The 22,205-nt window shown below is 41.3% G+C and overlaps 1 protein-coding gene across 1 annotated transcript in view; it reads left to right on the forward strand.

Annotated features, from left to right (window-relative positions):
- Nucleotides 1-12,140, forward strand: part of LOC111845456 (uncharacterized) — an 88,488-nt gene extending 76,348 nt beyond the window's left edge. The window contains exons 14-22 of the mRNA XM_072702208.1: nucleotides 1,775-1,867; nucleotides 2,270-2,359; nucleotides 5,097-5,189; nucleotides 5,373-5,468; nucleotides 5,822-5,840; nucleotides 7,401-7,455; nucleotides 9,026-9,094; nucleotides 9,439-9,507; nucleotides 11,311-12,140. Coding sequence (XP_072558309.1) covers nucleotides 1,775-1,867; nucleotides 2,270-2,359; nucleotides 5,097-5,189; nucleotides 5,373-5,468; nucleotides 5,822-5,840; nucleotides 7,401-7,455; nucleotides 9,026-9,094; nucleotides 9,439-9,507; nucleotides 11,311-11,403 — 677 coding nt within the window. The 3' untranslated portion in view covers nucleotides 11,404-12,140. The remainder of the gene's footprint in view (nucleotides 1-1,774; nucleotides 1,868-2,269; nucleotides 2,360-5,096; nucleotides 5,190-5,372; nucleotides 5,469-5,821; nucleotides 5,841-7,400; nucleotides 7,456-9,025; nucleotides 9,095-9,438; nucleotides 9,508-11,310) is intronic.
- The last annotated feature ends 10,065 nt before the right edge of the window (nucleotides 12,141-22,205 follow it).

Consider the following 22,205-nt stretch of genomic DNA (forward strand, 5'->3'; position numbering starts at 1 on the left):
CTTTCCCTATTCCCTTTTCCTCATTCTCAAAAGTATACAAATTGACCTACATGGTGCATAAAACACTTCACACCCTTGAAAATGAACCTGAGGCCGATACATTTTTACAGTTTATCATCAAGAATGTTTTCTTGGTATTTTGCTGGTAAGTCCTGGTTATTTGGAGACTCCATGATGAAGCATAATACGCCCTTTATTTATTCAGCAAGATGTTCCTCATGCGACTGAGACTGCAACCTCTCCTAAGTGTCGCCTCTCTCTTGAATTTACAGTTCAGGACAATGTGTTTTTATGAAAATCGATTTTATTACTCATTTTACACGTGAGCGCCAAAAGCGGAACTAATGCGACGCACTGTTCTTCACGGGTAAATTAGCGCGGCACAGCCAAACATTCTAGCAGATTCAGAAACAACACAGCAATGGTTCGGTTTCGCGCCATTGGACACAGACCAAACAAGTCCTCGTTGCAAAGTCTGTTGCAACCAAAGGAAGCAGCACAACAAATTTATTCCAGCATCTAAAGCAGAGGCACACAGCGGAGTGAAAGAAGTGCAGCTCCCAGCGAAATGAAAATAGCCGCAGCACCAGCACAACATCCAAAGTTAAGCAAGCAACCGTCCCTGACAGGTTTTCGAACTGTGTGCCATATGATAAGAATGGGGCACGGTAGAAGGCGCTAACAAACGCTGTCGTGATGTATGTTGCAAAAGACATAGTGCCCATACATACTGTGGAAAAGCCTGGATTCATTAACGTGCTAAAAGTTTTTACAAGTTTCTAAAAGTGTTTACAATGGCGTGGTCTGCCATCTCACTTACAAGCATCTTTTTTGGCTTGTCAGATTGCACTTTAACTCTAAGTAAAAAAATAAAGTGAAGTGAAGTTAAAACTTGTTTTGAAACATTTATTTGCCATCTGTAGTTTGATTTTGAGTAGATGAAAATCTATTAAAATTGAATATCAAATTTATTGTAAAAAATAGGACATATCGCCCAGCTCTAGCAGGGCCTTTGCAACAGTAAAATTACTTGTGCTAAGTATAGTGATACAGATGCAGAGTTTGCTCAGCAGGGCAGTATTGCAGTGCACTCAGTAGTGCAGTATTGCAGAGCGTCTGGATGGGGTTACATTTGGAAAAAGCCAAAGGACGCCATTGGCCCACAGTGCCTGTTGGTGTGGGCAGCCATCTCGTGGGAGTCATTAGGTCTGATGATTCTCTGCATTGTCCTATAACAGCCAAGGAACATGAGGGCTTTTTACAAGACCAGCTGTTCCCTGTGGCTCATACAACGTTCCCTCATGATGTTCCCTTATTCCATGATGATAATGCCCCCATACACCCTGCTAAACAAATTCAGGAGAGGTTTCTTGAGTACCAGGATGAAGTCAGATGCCTTCCTTGGCCTCCCAGCCACCAGATCTAAACACCATTAAAGCTTTATGGGAGGTTCTGGAGCACAGTGTGTGAAGTCGATTTCCACCTTATTCATCTTGCAAAGAACTGGAGGCTTTTCATTCTGAAGATCAGTCCAATGTCCCATGCACACATCAGGATTCCATAACCACACTGTAGGAAGATCTGAACCAGATTCCTGAATTATTGAAGCTAGAAGGGGCCGAACTTATTAGGTCCTTGAAATAAATATACTGATGTTTCCACTATTTTGTCCACCCCTCAAAGATATAACAGCCAAAAGTAAACAGAGATAATGTTTAATGGGGGGCTGTTTTATGTTTGTTTTGTCTATTTTACATGTTTTATTACTTTTCAGATTTTGTTCAGAAAATCCTTTTGGGGATTTTCTTCATGCTTCATCTAATAATAAGTTTCCTATATCTAAGTGCGATTCTAGAAAATGACAAAGGTAAGGAAAACCTTTAACTGTAAGGAAACCATTTGATTGTAATAGAGCTTTAATTGTCAGCAACTTTTGGTAAATGATGTTTGTAAAATGTTGATAAGCCTGAAATTATTTTTGGGATGCAGTTAACAGTAATGCACTGTAACTATTTTTATTAAGTCATTAATGAATTACACCTTACTAATAAAGGCATAGACTGTGATGTAATCAATATAAAACAGTCAGTAATACATTCTGTGTAAACTGTAAAAAGGATACTTCCAACGGTGGAGCAGTTTAGTTTAATTTGTTCTGTGTGTCTTCAGAGATGAATTTACTGATTTTATAGGAACAGGAAGTTGTTCATTTCATGAATATCCCTTGTTGTATTTAACAGAAATTAACTGCAACTATTTCTGACCACAGGACAACCTGTAAAGATCTGCGAGTTTGTGTTTGTCTACATTCTGAGTGTCACAACACTCTTTGTATTCTGGGAGCGGGGACATTTAATTGGTTTGTATTTGTTTTACTATAAAATCATTTTTAAAAAACATTTTCATTGATGAGGTGTTTAAATATTGTTTTATAATTATTTTTTTATATTTTAACTAAAATATTATGATTTCTTTTTTTAATTTGTAAACACAGCATTATTTTTTATTTAATTAAGGAAAATACCCAATGGCTGTTTTATTGTATATACAGTGCTTTGACAAAGTAATTGGTCGCTCAATCAACTAATTAACAAAATCTAAATGGTAATTGGTTAAATTAAACTAGACACACCCAGGCTTGATTGTTGCCAGCCCTGATGAATTTACATATCATAACTTTTTGCACAACCCATTGCACTGTTGCACTTTACACTTAGCTTCTCTTACACATTATCTCTTCTATTGTGTTGCACTGTATTTGCAATGTTTGCACTATTTGCACACTTGCACTTTATGTAGTCCTGTGTTGATGTAGTGTTATACAGTATGTAGCACCATGGTCCTGAAGGAACGTTCTCTCATTTCACTATGTACTGTATCACTGTGTATCATTGAAATGACAATAAAAACCACTTGACTTGACTTGACATCACTTAAATAGAACCATTGCAGCAATGTGGAGCTGGATAAGGGGTCTCAAGAAGCATGACACCATACCTTAATCAGAAGTTCCTGTGAGAACCATCATCTTCAGATGAAAAAACTTGGAAAAATGGCAAATCTGCCCAGGAGTGGCCGGGATAGCAGAATTACTCAAGGAGTGAATAGAAACCTCATCAGGAAAGCTGCAGCAGACCCCTCTGTCAGATCAGTTAATGTCTGCATTCATGATTCCATGATTAGAAAGACACTGGGCAAACATGGGACAGTGGGAGAGTTACAAGGCAGAAACCACAGCTAAATGAGAAGAACATGAAGGCTCGTCAAACATTCATCAAAAAGCACCTTGATTATCTCCAGCACTTTTGAGAGGATGTTCTGTGGGCTGATGAGTCAAAAGTGGAGCTATTTGGAAGGCATGGGTCCTGCTACATCTCGCGTAAAGCTAACACAGCTTCCACACAAAGAACATCATGGCCACAGTCAGACATGGTGGAGGCAGTGTGATGCTGTGGGGATGCTTTGCTGCTGCACTGCTGTAATTGAGGGACGCGTGAATTCAGCTGTCTGCCAGAAAGTACTGAAGGAGAAGGTTCAGTCATCAGTCTGTGATCTGAAGCTCGAACACAATTAAGTTATGCAGCAGGACAATGATCTGAACCACAAGAGCAAGTCCATCTCTGAATGGCGGAAAAGAAAAAAGAACAAAATTAAGGTTTTGGAGTGGCTGAAATACCGAAAATGTTACACCTACCGAAAATGTAACTTCCGCTACTACGCATGCGCACATTCATCACGCAAGCATCCACGAAATTTCCGGCACTTCTTTATTACGCATGCATAATGTACACTTCCACAGGCCCAATACTGCGCATGTATTCACATTTTGCGGCAGACCGTGATTGCGTGATTCAGGGCATGGACGTCGTGTATCATCATTCATTGGTCACGTATTGTGAGATGGGTCATTGATGTTTATATTTGTAGTTCAGCCATCACTTTATTGTGGTATTTAAACCATATTGCTTTGCCGATTGTAATATTTGCATCTGTGTGCGCGTTGCTTTTAGTGCCTGACAGTAATCTTGCATAAGGTTTTTCCCAATGGTATTGCTGAATAGATGCTTTTTCTTTAGAAAAAATAAAATTGGGGTGTATATCAATCTTGTGTACCCATATTGCTTATCAAAGGGCTGTGATATATGTACAGCATTTTCTAAAAAAAAAAAAAAAAAACACAGCATAATAATAGTTAAGAACTTTGACCCAAGATAAAACAATCGGTCGTCTGTCAGAAACAAATATAATTTGATTAATTTAGCACCACAAGACACAGCTGCCATAACTGACACGAGTGTGTGGTAATTACACTGATACAAATAAGAAAAGAAATGACTAAGGAGAAAAAAGCAGGCTTAGTTTAAGTAACTTCACAGCACATCGAACTGGGAGTAATACATAATGGTAACATTAAAGTAATGTCACCTTTGTAAAATTGATGGCCATACCCTGTATTTTACATTGCTCCTTCTGAAGCACATTGGGCATAAAATCTTTTAAAGTCGAAGGACTCCATCATTATCCGGTTAAATCTTCTCTTTCCTCTCGCTGTCGACATTCTCATCAAAAATCTACAGATGATGAAATGTGACGCAATGCCGTAAAAATAGTACGCCTCCTTCCAGAAGTCGCAAGCATGCGCATGCGTAGTAGCGCAAGTTGCATTTTCGGTAGGTGTAACATTTTCGGTAGTGACAGTGGCCTAGTCAAAGTGGTCAAGTTTAACCTCATGACCTTAAATGGGCAGTTTAGATTTAAAAAACCCTCCAATGAGGCTGAATTAAAACAATTCTACAGAGAAGAGTGGGTGAAAAATTCTGCACAGCGATGCAAAAGGGGGGAAATTACTTTGTCACATGGGTGATATGGGTGTTGGTGAATATTTGTTTGTTTTTTTAATTTTTATTGTTTTTCCCTTTCCTTCAGTGAATCAAATAATTATTTAAAAGCCTTGTTGTGCACTTAGAATGTTCTTTGTATTATACTAAATTTGTTTGGTTATGCAACACATTTAATTGCTATGGATGAGCAAAAATGTACTTCATTACAGCCCTGTATGTAGCTGTATGACTAATGCTTTTCTCTGTATCTTTCAGCCAAACCCCGTAAATATGTATATTTCTCAGGGGCTTTTTTTCTCCCCCTCCTGAATTCTGTTGCCCTGGCTGTAGCATTAAAACTCAAAGCAGGTAAATATACTATAGATTTGAGATGTTTCTCCTGCAATTTTACTTTTAGCATGTAAACTTAACCACACAACTAAATTGTACAAACTGTTTAGGACATATATGTATTCCTGTGGTTTAATATGTCACTTACTGCTCATTTATTGACCTCAGTCCTCAGTGATTTTTGTGCTCATGTCATTTCAGACACAGGAAAACAGCCATTGGATCTGCAGCTGATTGTCCTGATTTCTGGGTCTGTCTTCCTCTTCTGCTGGTTTGTTATACAGATGTCTGCATACTGTAAGTATAACAGGTATATGATGTATAACTTACCATAAAGGTTGAATATGTGTACTGGGAATTTTCCAGCATGTTAGCAGCTTTCTGCTCAGCACTAAAGCTGGATGAATATTACATTTATAACCACATTGTTATTTATTCACTATGCGATAAGGTTCAGGATGTAACATTTCATAACAATGCTGCTTTAATTCATTTGGGTTTCCTGGTTTTCCTTTATGATGCTGATGCTATGATGCTTACACGTTATCATTATTAATTACTTATAACCTGGCAGCTACAATAAACTACAAAATCCTATTGAGGTCTTAGTATTTTGAGCTCCAACATATTGTATCTATTTTTAATTACAGGGTTGGATAAAAAAGAAAAGTAAGTAGACATCTACGCAGTACATGTACAAGCCATTTATTTCATAAAGTGGTATCAACGTGCAAAAAAAATCATCCATCCCTTGTGGGGAGTCTGGCACCTGTGATAGGAAGCACAGGGCACAAGGCAGGGGACACCCTGGGCAGGATGCTGGTCCATCACAGAACAAACACACAGTCACATGCGATGGGATATTTAAACCTCATGTTTTGGGACTGTGAGGAAACTGGGGAGTATCTGGGTAAACATGGAGAGAGAATGTAAACTACACAGAGCCCAAGCCGGGAGGTGTGAGGTGCCAGTGTCACCCGCTGAGTCACCACGCAAACTACACAGAGCCCAAGCCGGGAGGTGTGAGGTGCCAGTGTCACCCGCTGAGTCACCACGCAAACTACACAGAGCCCAAGCCGGGAGGTGTGAGGTGCCAGTGTCACCCGCTGTGTCACCACGCAAACTACACAGAGCCCAAGCCGGGAGGTGTGAGGTGCCAGTGTCACCCGCTGTGTCACCACGCAAACTACACAGAGCCCAAGCCGGGAGGTGTGAGGTGCCAGTGTCACCCGCTGAGTCACCACGCCAACTACACAGAGCCCAAGCCGGGAGGTGTGAGGTGCCAGTGTCACCCGCTGAGTCACCACGCCAACTACACAGAGCCCAAGCCGGGAGGTGTGAGGTGCCAGTGTCACCCGCTGAGTCACCACGCCAACTACACAGAGCCCAAGCCGGGAGGTGTGAGGTGCCAGTGTCACCCGCTGAGTCGCCACGCAAACTACACAGAGCCCAAGCCGGGAGGTGTGAGGTGCCAGTGTCACCCGCTGAGTCGCCACGCAAACTACACAGAGCCCAAGCCGGGAGGTGTGAGGTGCCAGTGTCACCCGCTGAGTCGCCACGCAAACTACACAGAGCCCAAGCCGGGAGGTGTGAGGTGCCAGTGTCACCCGCTGAGTCGCCACGCAAACTACACAGAGCCCAAGCCGGGAGGTGTGAGGTGCCAGTGTCACCCGCTGAGTCGCCACGCAAACTACACAGAGCCCAAGCCGGGAGGTGTGAGGTGCCAGTGTCACCCGCTGTGTCGCCACGCAAACTACACAGAGCCCAAGCCGGGAGGTGTGAGGTGCCAGTGTCACCCGCTGAGTCGCCACGCAAACTACACAGAGCCCAAGCCGGGAGGTGTGAGGTGCCAGTGTCACCCGCTGAGTCGCCACGCAAACTACACAGAGCCCAAGCCGGGAGGTGTGAGGTGCCAGTGTCACCCGCTGAGTCGCCACGCAAACTACACAGAGCCCAAGCCGGGAGGTGTGAGGTGCCAGTGTCACCCACTGAGTCACCATGCAGCAATGTTACAAGTGAGGGACACCATGTGTTAAACTGTTAAAATGTAGATTCTGCTCCATAATCCAGCTCTTATATAGGAACCAAACGCTTAGTTGAAAATCGAATAACTCCCAGAATTATCTAAATTTAAGGTGTTAATGGGAATTCACAAAATAATCATAAAATTGAACTTAAAATGTGATATTACAAAGCTCCATTGTAATTACTGTATTATAATTTCCTTAGAATAAAAGAAGAGATGGGCTTGATTCAGAGACTCCAAGATACCGAGATGGACCAGGTATGTGTCCGAGATACATCAGCCTCTCTGCTTGGTGTCCTGGGACCTGTTTCTCTATGTCAGTCTGACCATCTTCCCTCAGATTATTATTTGTAGCAAATCTGTGGCCCTTGTGCTCTTCCTCCTTGCCTGTAAGTATGGAGTCTGTTGAGGTAGAGGAAGAGCCCTTATTATGACTCCAGCACACAGAACATGTCAGTACATTCTCCAAGTTCATGGTCCCCTGTTAAACATGGTAGGGAAGGCTATGGCGTTTAATTAGTCTCAAAACTTGAGTACATAAAAACCATGCACACATATGCGTCCCCGAGGAGAAAGCCCATCCTCTCTAAGCGCTTGTGTCTGCACAACACTCACTCGCTCGACAGACAGAGTTTTGAAACTGGAGCTGGGAACAGTGGCTGATTTCATCACTTCATTAATTGGTCACTTTGAATTTCGTGATTGGCAGTTTGCTTTGGAAAAAGATGAATATGACCTTTATCCAGTCGATGAGAGAACCAGTTTCACACACTGTCATGAAGTCTTACAATAATTTCATCTTTCAGAGATCCTATTTTAATATTGCATGTTCAAGGTGGTAATAGAAATGATACATATATGATTCAGAATGTAATACTGTACTTAATTATTTGTTGATACCAGCCAATAAACGCACCAATGTGAAGGAGAGTACTGGCACTGTTTATTCCCACTTCAAGCACTGTATATATACATACACATTTTAATAAATAAACAGCCTTTCAAAACAGGCAAAGCAGCCCCACACCCCCAGCAGAATTTGGAGCCCCAACAGGGGCTGGGAGTGTATTGCCTGGAGCCCTGCAGGCCAAAACAGCTCAGCCACTTTGGTCACCCATGCAGGCCTTGCCAGCTCTGAGCTGTCACCACATGCCGCCTGTGTAGCAGGTGTGTCCCCTCTAGGGGTGGGGGCAACTCGCATGCAGGGGGCACAGCTGCTCCAGCTGAACATGGACCAGCTGCTTATGGGAGAGAACCCTGATGAGCTGGTCCTTGGCAGGTCTCTCTGTACCAGACCATGTTCAGATGGGGACTTGAGGGAAAAGGCTTTGAGTCTTGCTTCAGATATTGAGCTTTTCCAGCCACACAGAAACCAGTCTGATTACGATGAAGAAACACAGCTGAGGTTTACAGGCCCAAGCCCAGAATGCACAGCATAGAGAGCATGAACGCTGTTTTGGTGACTGTAAAAACATACAGTAACCCCTGCTGATGAGATGCCTGTTCTGCCCTCCACTGTGCTACTGTACTGTATATGCTCTGTCAGGCATTGGCCCATATCAGTGTCACTTTACACCTTTATCCCAGCCCATTTATTCTGTATTGAAAATATCGACTATGAGTGCCGAGTGTTATTGTACCATTTCATATATCTCTGACATCATCAGTTTTATGAGATCATAAAAAGCAAACGTTACCTAAACCTTATCATGGTGACCTCCAGTTTTTGCTGTAATATGAAAAGTAAAACCATTTCATGGTCACTACTTGTTGTTTAGTGGAACCTGAAAATATTATTTTTTATCAGCGGACACTTTTATTTTTGCAGAGATCACATGACAGTCACAAGACTGAGGCGTCATCATCCACTGATCCCAAAGAACTGAAGGCAGAGGAGGTGAAGCAAAGGACTTTGTGGTTCTCAGGGATAACGTAATGGAGGCTCCCTGGGTCATTAGCTGCAGATTTAGCTGCGGTGTGATTCGGAAATAGGAAGTTGGCTTCTTACCAACAGTCTCCATGCAAAAGCATTGTGAATATTTTAAAAGTTTGAATTCCTAAATAGCTGCTGTAGATGTTGGGTTGTAGGTTGCTGGTAATTCCAACATTTCATTAATGTTTGGTTACATGAAAACTAAAATAATGTAAACTGAAAGGTAAATATCACTTCATGGTTATTGTACTGTGTTTGGTGAAACTCAGTAATATGAAACATTTAAGTTAATATTGTCACTTCTGTAGGGATCACATGACAATGAGGAGACTGAAGCATTGTCCCCCCCTGATCCCAATGGACCAAACACAGAGGAGGTAAACAGAGGAACAAGAACTTTGTGATTCTCAGAGTTCCTGTCATTTACTCCACTCTGGATCTAAGGACACAGTTACTTGTCAGTTTTTTACAGTGTATTTCAAAAGAATAAGGAAGTTAGCTTCTTAATGAAAGTCTGTATGCATCATAGTTTGAGCATTTTATTCATACTATAATTTTTGAGATATTAAATATTTGGTCCCAATAAAATAAGTCCCATAACCTGGTAGGTACAGTCAGGGAAAAAATTTTTTACACCCCTGCTGATTTTGTAAGTTTGCCTAATAACAAAGAAATGACCAGTCTATAATGAGAGACAGAACAATAATTTAAAAATGCATTTCAAAAAAGTTATAAATTAATTCGCATTTGAATGAATGAAATAAGTATTTGATCCCCTATCAATCAGCAAGATTTCTGGCTCCCAGGTGTATTACCTGTATAAAAGACACCTGTCCATAGAAGCAATCAATCTAACCAGATTCCAAACTCTGCACCATGGCCAAGACCAAAGAGCTTTCCAAGGATGTCAAAGACAAGATTGTAGACCTACACAAGGCTGGAATGGGCTACAAGACCATTGCCAAGCAGGTGGGTCAGAAGGTGACAACAGTTGGTGCGATTATTCGCAAATGGAAGAACCATAAAATAACTGCCAATCTCCCTTGGTCTGGAGCTCCACGCAAGATCTCACCTCATGGAGTTTCAGTGATAATGAGAACGGTGTGGAACCAGCCCAGAACTACTTGGAAGGAACTTTTCAATGATCTCAAGGCAGCTGGGACCAAAGTCACCAAGAGAACAGTTGGTAACACACTATGCCGTGAAGGACTGAGATCCTGCAGTGCCCACCAGGTCCCCCTGCTTGAGAAAGCACATGAACAGGCCTGTTTGAAGTTTGCCACTAAACATCTAAATGATTCAGAGGAGGACTGAGTGAAAGTGTTGGTCAGATGTGACCAAAGTCGAGCTCTTTGCCATCAACTCAACTCGCCGTGTTTGGAGGAGGAGGAATACTGCCTATGACTCCAAGACGACCGTCATCACCGTCAAACATGGAGGTGGAAACATTATGCTTTTGGGATGTTTTCTGCCAAGGGGACAGGACAACTGCACTGCATCAAAGGGAGGATGGATGGGGCCATGTACCGTAAAATCTTGGGTGAGAACCTCCTGCCCTCAGCCAGGACATTGAAAATGGGTGGTGGGTGGATATTCCAGCATGACAATGATCCAAAACACATGGCCAAGGCAACAAAGGATTGGCTCAAGAAGAAGCATATTAAGGTCTTGGAGTGGCCTAGTCAGTCTCCAGACCTTAATCCCATAGAAAATCTGTGGAGGGAGCTGAAGGTTCGAGTTGCCAAACATCAGCCATGAAACTTTAATGACTTGGAGAGGATCTGCAAGGAGGAGTGGGACAAAATCCCCTCTGAGATGTGTGCAAAACTTGTGGCCAACTACAAGACACGTCTGACCTCTGTGATTGCCAACAAAGATTTTGCCATGAAGTACTAAAGCACGTTTTCAAATACTTATTTCATTCATGAAAATGCAAATTAATTTATAACTTTTTTTAAATGCATTTTTCTGGATTTTTTGTTATTGTTCTGTCTCTGTTCAAATAAACCTACCATTGAAATTATAGACTGATCATTTCTTTGTTAGTGGGCAAACTTACAAAATCAGCAGGGGTTCAAATAATTTTTTCCCTGACTATAGTAAACAAAATTACGTGTTGGCCACATTACTTGTTTGATGAAAAAAACATATAAAATGTATCAACTAACACACTTTTGCAGGGATCACATGGCAATCAGGCATCGTCACCTGCTGATCACAATGAACCAGACACAAAGGAGGTATTACTGGGGGAGAAGAACACAGAAGTCTGAAGGATCTATAGTGTTTAATTTTATGTGTTTTGCCTGCAGTCCCAAGTTTACCAGGTCCTGTTGGATCAACAAGCTACTCGTGTTAGCAGTCATCAGATAATTGATGATCTTTTATTGTTAACCATCTGAAGACTTGGGGGACTTTGCTGGGTACCAGATAAACATTTCTAAGACAAACTGCACATGCATATAAGCAGATGTTAATCTAAAGAGCAGCACCCTGAGAAGGACCATTGTGCTGTATCTATAGTCAGTCACCTGTGAAGATCAATACAGGGTCCTCCTTCATGTCAACCAATTTCTTCCAAACTGAACTTTGTATATTATGTTGTTGTTACATGGAACTTTTCAACATTTTATGTGTCTCAGAATATCTGCTTAACAAAAAAGCTTGATGACTTCACGTGAAGAGACACTGTTTAGTGAAACAATGTATTTGGAAAGTTACAAGTCATAAGCAAACTGGTTTCAGGACAGAAACCTTCCTGCGTAAATATTTGTACATTATATGATTATCTTACCTTTGCAGTGTTGTTTGCAGTGTTGAAATGTACAGTGTCATTACCAACATTCTGAATAAATCCGAGCTGTCTTCAGCTCCATCATGTTAATTTTGACATGTTATGTTTAAGCTTGACTGCCTGTCACTGTAATTACCCCAGTGAGCTTTGGAATGCCCACTGGGCATTTTTCCTGAATTGAAGAAAAATAAAACTTGACACTAAGGTACCAGCAAAGTGACTGGATGTTTATCACCTGACTTTGCCTTGTGTAACCATAGAAATGGCAGCCTGTCATTCTCTAGGGGTGTAATGATTCTCCAAATCCACAGTTTGGGTCAGATTGGGTTCGGATTATGTGATTTTGTGAGTTTTTTTTTATATATATTTTTATGTTTTTGTGTATGACATGACTGTCATCCCTGTACTCCACTGTATACCCAAAATGTTCCGACACCACTGACTTAAATGCAGTCTCAGGGTTATTATCCATCGTAAACTAATGAACGTAGCCTAGCTTTTACTGCAGGTGTGATCACTCAATCATGATTGGACCAAAATAGTCATGTGACACACCCAGTTGGACAAAAATAGAATAGGTTTAATGTGTAAAACTTACAGTATATACAGATTGTCCATAATTGCAATAGTATAATAATTTTGTGATTCACATGTGTTATAGAGTTAACTGTGTTTAGAAAACTGCGTTTTGTAACATTAGTTACATTATGAGAACTGTACATGGCTGAATGCCATGGCAGAGGGTTGGTTCCACCGCAACACGAAATGCTGAATGCATGATTTCAGTCTGTTTCACCATTAACATTTACATGTATCTGTATGAATGCCCGGCTACTAGAATCAGACTATTATCCTTCTCAGTGCTCGGGTTCCCCCAAGGTGTCCTGCCATCAGGTTAGAGTGACTCACCTGGAATAACACGTCCCAGTTGCTCCTCAACACTCACAGCTGTGTTATCAAGGCTGTGTTTGTGAGAGCAGATGGACAGGTAGCATATCCCCCTGCTCACACTGTACCTGAGAGATATATGGTGTCCCCTGTCCTGTCTCCAGTCAGACCCTGTCCACATCCCGAGTCCAAGACAGCCTGAACTACAGTCCTTGATCACTCACCGGTATCTAGTAGGTCCAGGCTGGAGAGGGGAAGAGCTGCAGGTGGTGGAGATGCAGAGGTCCTAGTGGTGACATCGCCATCCCTGATTTGACACTTCTTCTGGAATGTCATATTCCCACCCTCCTGCTCTGGTGCCTCTGTGGTGCTCGGTGGGGCAATGTGGGTTTGAGGGAAGAGCCGCGTAGGGAGCAGGCAGGTAGTTTCTGGACAGCGGCTCCATCTTCAGCCTGGGACATGCAGGCCTGTGCAGAGTGTCCTGTTGCTGAGATTGCCTGGTTCGAAGAGCCTGCTGCTGGCTGACCTGCAGGGCGGCAAGCTGACGGAGCAGCAGGGAGCCTCCATGGCCTCTCTGGTGTGGGTCTGTTCCTGGGTTTAGACAGTCTGATTGGGATGCAGAGCAAAACCACATGACAGGGGATGGCAAGAAGGAATAGGGAGGGAAGAAAAGTTAACAGGAGCAGGAAAGAAAATGTCATGGAAAGTGTCATGAGGGGGAAATTACAAAAAAGCCAGCTTTGTCACAGATAGGATTATTACTGGGGTTGGGCATCAGGCTCTGGGTTTGATTTACTGCCAGAAAGAACAAAAATTCAAATCTTACTTAAAGACTGGAAATAAGGCACAAGTGACCAGAACATCCTCAGCAGACATCCACATCCCCGCATCTTTAATCTACATTGGTGAGTAACTATAAAATGAAGGGTGACTTTATAAAATGAAAAAACAAAGCATTATTAATTACTAGAGATATTTATATTTTTGCATCACCTCACTATAACTCCAATTTTTCTCATGATTATTTGCCAGGGCTCAGATGTCTGGGGTGGAATGGGAGACTCCCTTACCAACAAGTGAGAGAAGGATGGAGCGGGAGATTGACAGGTGGATGAGTGCAGCGTCAGCAGTGATGTGGGCGCTGCATCGGTCTGTCATGATGAAGAAGGAGCTGAGCCAAAAGGCAAAGCTCTCAATTTACCAGTTGATCTACGTTCCTACTGTCATCTATGGTCATGAGCTGTGGGTAGTGACCGAAAGAACAAGGTTGCGAATACAAGTGGCCGAAATGAGTTTCCTGTGCAGGGTGACTGGACTCTCCCTTAGAGTGAGGAGCTCAGTCATTCGGGAGGTACTCAGAGTAGAGCCGCTGCTCCTCCGCATTGAGAGGAGCCAGATGAGGTGGCTCAGGCATCTGGTCAGGATGCCTCCTGGATGCCTCCCTGGTGAGGTGTTCCGGGAATGTCCCACTGGGAGGAGGCCCCGGGGAAGACCCAGGACACGCTGGAGGGACTATGTCTCTCGGCTAGCCTTGGGACGCCTCGGAATTCCCCCAGAGGAGCTGTACGAAGTGGCCGGGGAGAGGGAAGTCTGGGTTTCCCTGCTTAGACTGCTGCCCCCGCAACCCAACCTGGAGAAGTGGTAGGAGATGGATGGATGGATGGATGAATTCTTCTCCGGTTTTACCCTCTGGGCCAATTTTGACAAAAACACACCAAATATCATCTGTCCATCACTAAACTGTGATGGCCTATCCTATAGAGGCCCAAATTTATAAAAAAGCAAGGAATTTAAAAAAAATCAATAAACCTGACATATTTCCATAAAACTTAAAACAAAATACTACCATTTCTACCCTTTGGATCTTTGCCCATCTCTAAAATATCTGTTGCTATAGATCTGTGTATGGTCTTCAGCAGACCTGGATATGGACTGCTCAGGTTGTGGGGGCAATTAGAAAATTTGGGTGGGCAGCAATGGACTATACTACAGTGCAGTAGGGGCTTGTGACCAAAGAAATTGGGGGGGGGGGGGGTTACATGGACATTTTCATATTTTACATTTATAAAATATATTTAAATACAGTGGTACCTCAGTTCTCGAACTCATTAGAACTTGAATTTCTTAAAAGTCGAACGAACCAGTTCGAAAAACAATTACCTAGGACTCGATCTGAATCTCAGGAGTCAAACCGTGAACGCCAACCTAAGATGACTTGTACAGTACGCTCGGGGAATTGAGTCACGCGGAACAAACAAAGGGTATCGCTTCAATCTCAGCCTCGCATTCCCTGTGCTAGCATCCTGCATGTTTACACTAGCTGAATACATGTATTTAGACAGTAAAAAATACATTAGACAATGATAGACAGTAACAGTAATAATTATTATATAATAAAATGGCAATGGCAACTTTATTTATAACACACTTTTCACACAACGAAGTTGACCAAAGTGCTACAAGTGCATCAGAATAAGAATAAAAGCCAAAAATAAACTAAAAATCAGATCTAAAATACATTAAAATTAAAATAAATAAAATAAAAAACTAATTAAAAACAAATAAAAAATGTCAACATGTCATGCTGTATCAAAGGCCAAAATACATTTAAAAATAAAGATTTCTTATTAATTATTTTAATATCAATAATAAACCATTAATACATTTAATTATAATGATATATTGTCGTGCCCAGCGGGGACGGAACGGAGACAAAGGTGCAGATGTCAAGGTATCGGGGAATACGGGGTTTAATTACAGGTAAAGCAGGCAAAACGCAGACGGACAATACAATGACCGGACTGGGGAAACAAACTGAAATGCAGACGAAATACAGAGGACTAATGACAACAACCAGAAACAGCTGATCACACAAGGATTCCACACGGGTTAACAAGGGGGTGTGGCACACGGAAGGAGCGGACGATCGGGGCAGGACACTTTGTTTTTTTTAACTTTACACATTGTTTGGATAAATTGGACAAATTACTGTTTTGATGAATCTGCTTAGATGTGTTTAGTACAGTATATGCTTTTGTTTTGTCCGGTTCATTTTGTGTTTAAATGCTAAAAAAACACATATTTAGGTGTCATTTTTTGGGGCCTGGAATTAATTGGTCTTCCATTATTTCTTATGAGGAAAATTCAATCAGAACTCGAACTTTTTAGGATTCGATCCGGAGTTCTGAACAGAGTTCTGAGGTATCACTGTATATTATGCTCTCATGGTCATCCCACTAATCAGGAAAGTCAAATTATTATTATTATTATTATTGATTTCTGTAAGGTGCTTTGCATTGAAGTGTCTGCTAACCAAGCATAAACTTAACATAAACATAAGCTTATCTACTGGCATATTACAGGCAAAGTTGGAACTCAAACTCATGAACTGGTATAAGAACAGAGCAGAACATGTACCATGAATAGTAATATAGTGGAAGGAGGATCCTTAAGAGAAAAGGCATTAAAAGATCATTTCCAAACCATGAACAAACTGACTTTGCAAACAAAGCTGGAAGCGACCTGCACTGCGCTGGTGCCAAGTGGCTAAGGAAGGTGTAACATTACTGCCTAAACTGTCTGCAGTAGCAGCCCACTTGGTTCAATGGCACTGGTCCCCAAGCTTGGTTATTCAAGCTAAGAGCAGCTGTAACTGTACTGTTGGTAGCAAGGTTAGATTTGGGACCCAAAATTGTTGCATGTTGTTTATGGTTGTGAATTATAGCACGTAATCTATCTAACCAGGTAACTTTGTTTATACTGAGCTCTGGCAGGGCTGCCAACTCTCACACATCTGGCGTGACACTCACACTTTCAGGTTCTTATACAAGAAGTCTTACAACAAATCATATTATTCCATTATAAACCTAAAATTTGTCACATCAAAAGCTTTAAGGTAGTTTATTATTATTATTATTATTATTATTATTTATTAAGGTAATAAAACTGTTAAATACATGTAAATGCGTGTGCATGTGCGTGCAGACTTGTCTCGAACTGAAAATCTCACTCCAGGCAGCTGACCAACGTTGGCAACCCAGCGCAGATATCAATGTTAGCAAACCGTCATGTTAAATACAGTAGTGCACTCGTATCCGCGTGGATCCGAAACCCTGGATAGCAGTGAACACTATTAATTTTAAGGTCTTGCGTACCAATGATTTCATTTAAAAATTACACTGAGACCGCGGTTACCAAATCAGCAGATATGGGGGTTCCACTGTACTGTTCTAGCGAGCTTCCTAGCCAACAATAATGTTAGCTAGCTAACTATCTAAGAGTTAACTAAACCCCTACTAGCAAAGATCATTATTCAACACAACATTACAGCAAACTACAGCAACAAAAGATTCATTTTAAAAAGGAGTTTTAATAAGCATAAGGTAACATTCCTCCTCCACTTTCACAGGCGACTACAAACACTCCGCAGAAGAATATCTGATGGGACGAATGAAATGAACATAATTGGCAGATTCAGGTGATGAAGTTGACGAATTGGGTGGGCAGAGTAGAAATTTGTGTGTGCATTGCCCCCCCGCCCACTTCTAGATCTGGCTGTGGGCTTGAGATCAGCAGACTTTTGTTATTATAACATAGCCCATGTTAATTACCTTCAACTCCTGCAACTCCAGAGACCCCAGACATTGTTGACATTGCAAAGCAAAGATCAAAAGACACATGGGAGGGTCATATGCAGGAATTAGTGTCAAACCAGATGGCAGCTGCACAACAGGTGGCTGAGGGATTGAGCAGAATTGATTTGGAATAAACTGACAGCACTGATGAAGACTTCAGTGTTGAGAGAGTGAGGAGAGCAATTATGAAACAGAATGAGAAGAGGATTCGCCAGACTCCACAGACCTGGAAAAAAACGCAGTGGAACCTTGTCCTTGTCCTCAGCACCACTTGTGCAGCATGCTTAAGGTAGGATGTCTTCTGAATACATTTTAGAAACAAACCCAGAGCCAACAAGACTTGCCATTTCACAGGCTTCAGGCATTATGTCCACCTTTCCCAGATAGCCTGCGGATGTGGGCCACTTCGGGCAAATGTGTGGCACTGCTGGCCCGGTTCCGGCACCGGCAAACGGATGTATCTTAAAAGTGGCCCACTTGTAATTAGACAAATGTGGCCCAAATGTCAGAAAACAGAGATGGACCACATGTTAAATACTTTATTAAAAAATTGTTATATGGCTTGTGGCTCCGGCCCACTTCTGGCAAAGGTATACACTGTAAAAAAAAAAATCAGTCAAAAAACAGAAAATGTACTGGCAGAAAATTACCGGCACATTTTCCGTTTACGGACTCTTCCTTCAAGTCTCAAGGAAAATATTGTAAATTCACAGTTTTCCACAGGTTGTTGTTCCAAGGGATATTTCTTAAATAATAGTTTATTTTCATTTTTAATTTTTCATTCTGCCAATTCAGATTTGTTTGTTTAATAAATGATGTTACAAAAAGTAATTAGAGAATATAGTCATTCACTACATTCATTATTTTTCATGACTCAAGGGCCCATAAACATGCATTTATCCAACTGCCCAGCCAACACATCCATGTGGGGCCCGCATGGGATGCACTTGGGCTGACATGGGAAACCCAAGTGGGGCCTAGTCAATTTTGTCCACAGTTTCCATAGTGGCCCCACATGGGTTAGCCCACATGGGCTAATGATGGACCCTTGATGGGCTCCATATACACTGAAAAAAAGAACATGTTGGATTTACTTAATTCAATAGTGTACAGTGGTTGTACACAGATGTTTTGCTTTGTCAGCAACTTGAACAATTGAGTTAAAGTATTAATCTTTATTAACTCTAATAGTGTTTAATTTACCCCATAAGGTAAGTCAATGAGTCTCCACCTCCAAACATCTGCCCCATTTTTTTTATTTTTTTTTTAGAACTTAGTTTTTATTGCAGTTTTAACAGGTTATACAAATAACATTTTCAAATGAATTCTTCACCATTTCCAATTCTAAAGTATAACCTGAGAAGATTATCTACACATACAGGGAATAATAATGACAATGGTAAACAGACATAAATGTTAGAGAGAAAAAAATAATAATAAAAAAATATATATATATATATATATGTATGTATGTATATATATATATATATATATATATATTAGGGGTCTGCAAAGCAGCCGGTATTTGTATCTGTATTTGTATTTGTTGAGGGGGGAAAAGTATTTGTATTTGTATTCGTATTCGAGTAAAATTCAAAATAGGCGTAAAAATCCAGTTTTTTTGCGTTGCACTTCTAATTTACGCTATAGTCTAAGTATTCTTTAATTATATCCATTATAATAATTATGGATATGCAGTAGACAGAGTAACTTAAACGTACCATATAACTCCTACAAGTGCATACAATTCGACACAACTACACAAGCATTGTTTTAACCTTTTTAACCAAACGTTAACGTTACTCTGTCAACAGCCTATTGTCTAAATTACCGAGCTAACAGAGCTACGTAAACAGAGCGAACATGAGAGCACCTGATTGCAGACGTCAATAATGCAGCGTAATGGAATAATCTCCCGATCAAACTCTGCTTCCCGAAAGTTATAAACTGCCTCCGGAACCCAGTTAAGGTACAAAAATCTATTCAACAAAAATAGTGATACAGTTAAGTCTTTTTTCGCTCAGCCGAGCCTTCTCTGTTACTGTGTGGAGCAGCCTGTGTCAGTCACCTCTTTTACAACCACCCCCCCGACTCCTGAACTCACTCACTCATCCGGGCATGCACTGCGGTCTCAAGAGGAAACGCAGCTTTTTGATATAAAGTTTTTCTTGTTCCCGAATACAAATATTTTTTTAAGTATTTGTTCGAAATAAGTATTCGTAAAAAACACATTATTTGTGCCTTTCCGAATACCGTATTCGGGTTCGGCTCCACCCCTAATATATATATATATATATATACAGTATATACACTCACCTAAAGGATTATTAGGAACACCATACTAATACGGTGTTTGACCCCCTTCCGCCTTCAGAACTGCCTTAATTCTATGTGGCATTGATTCAACAAGTTGCTGAAAGCATTCTTTAGAAATGTTGGCCCATATTGATAGGATAGCATCTTGCAGTTGATGGAGATTTGTGGGATGCACATCCAGGGCACGAAGCTCCCATTCCACCACATCCCAAAGATGCTCTATTGGGTTGAGATCTGGTGACTGTGGGGGCCATTTTAGTACAGTGAACTCATTGTCATGTTCAAGAAACCAATTTGAAATGATTCGAGCTTTGTGACATGGTGCATTATCCTGCTGGAAGTAGCCATCAGAGGATGGGTACATGGTGGTCATAAAGGGATGGACATGGTCAGAAACAATGCTCAGGTAGGCCGTGGCATTTAAACGATGCCCAATTGGCACTAAGGGGCCTAAAGTGTGCCAAGACAACATCTCCCACACCATTACACCACCACCACCAGCCTGCACAGTGGTAACAAGGCATGATGGATCCATGTTCTCATTCTGTTTACGCCAAATTCTGACTCTACCATTTGAATGTCTCAACAGAAATCGAGACTCATCAGACCAGGCAACATTTTTCCCGTCTTCAACTGTCCAATTTTGGTGAGCTCGTGCAAATTGTAGCCTCTTTTTCCTATTTGTAGTGGAGATGAGTGGTACCCGGTGGGGTCTTCTGCTGTTGTAGCCCATCCGCCTCAAGGTTGTGCGTGTTGTGGCTTCACAAATGCTTTGCTGCATACCTCGGTTGTAACGAGTGGTTATTTCAGTCAAAGTTGCTCTTCTATCAGCTTGAATCAGTCGGCCCATTCTCCTCTGACCTCTAGCATCAACAAGGCATTTTCGCCCACAGGACTGCCGCATACTGGATGTTTTTCCCTTTGCACACCATTCTTTGTAAAACCTAGAAATGGTTGTGCGTGAAAATCCCAGTAACTGAGCAGATTGTGAAATACTCAGACCGGCCCGTCTGGCACCAACAACCATGCCACGCTCAAAATTGCTTAAATCACCTTTCTTTCCCATTCTGACATTCAGTTTGGAGTTCAGGAGATTGTCTTGACCAGGACCACACCCCTAAATGCATTGAAGCAACTGCCATGTGATTGGTTGATTAGATAATTGCATTAATGAGAAATTGAACAGGTATTCCTAATAATCCTTTAGGCGAGTGTACACATCCACATACATATACATAAAATAAATAAATAGATAAAATAATTAATGAATAAATTAATTTATTAGTAATTAGATACCATGTTGTTTTAGTATGGCAGTAGCAGGACTCCACCTTTTAACAAAAACATCCTTTTGAAGCCTCAGGGAATATGTTATTGATTCCATCTGATAGATTTCCCATACCTTCTCAACCCATAAACTATGTGTTGGGGGGTCAGATTGTAACCACTTTAATGTGATACATTTAGTTGCCGCCGTTAGTAGTATTTCTAGTAGGTATTTATCAGATCTTCCCTCAACGCAACTCGGCATTACTCCCAATATTGCCATCTTTGGGTCTCTCATAATATTTCTACAAATTATCTTTCTGAGGGTCTCAAACACTTCATCCCAGAACTTCTGTACTTTAGGGCAAGTCCAAAACACATGGGTATGGTGTGCCATTTACGTGCCACAGTGTCTCCAACATTTATTGGAATTTATTAGGCGCATCTTAGTCATTATTTCCAGAGTATAAAATAATCTCATGATTATCTTCCACTTATACTCTCTCCATATATTCGAGTTAGTAACTACAGTAGATGTGCCTCAGTACATATTTCTTCCCACATGTCCTGAGGTATATATGTATTCATTTCAGATTCCCATTTCTCTTTTACCTTTGTGTTGGTCTGACTCATATCCGAAAATATTTTGTACATACGACATAACTTTATTAGTCACATTCCTTGTTTGCAGTTTTATTAAGAACTCCTCGACCGGGGTAGGATTCAGAACTTTATACCATTCATCATGTTTAGTTAGGAAGTCCCTCAATTGTAGATATCTAAAAAAGTCTGTGCTTTGAATTTTGAATTCCCCCTTTAGTTGGTCAAACGATTTAAGACATCCATCCTTATGGAGATGATATAAATTAGTGAGCCCATTAGCTGACCACTTTCTAAAACCTGCGTCTGTGTGAGGCGGCACGAAGCCTTTCAGATATCCTATATTGCTTAGTGCAGAAAATGCCCTGGGCAGACCAAATGATGATTTTACTTTCCGCCACACTTTTAGCGTAACACGAGTCCATTCACTCATTGGAGTTTTTTGAAGGGGAGTTTCGAGAAATGGTATGGTCTGTAAAGGAGTTGGGGATAAGCTTTTTTCAATATTTAGCCAACGTGTGTCTGTGAGATCCTGTACCCATATTGTCAAAGGTTTTAACTGTGCAGCCCAAAAGTA

Source organism: Paramormyrops kingsleyae, chromosome 18, assembly GCF_048594095.1.
Source record: "Paramormyrops kingsleyae isolate MSU_618 chromosome 18, PKINGS_0.4, whole genome shotgun sequence".
NCBI lineage: Eukaryota > Metazoa > Chordata > Actinopteri > Osteoglossiformes > Mormyridae > Paramormyrops > Paramormyrops kingsleyae.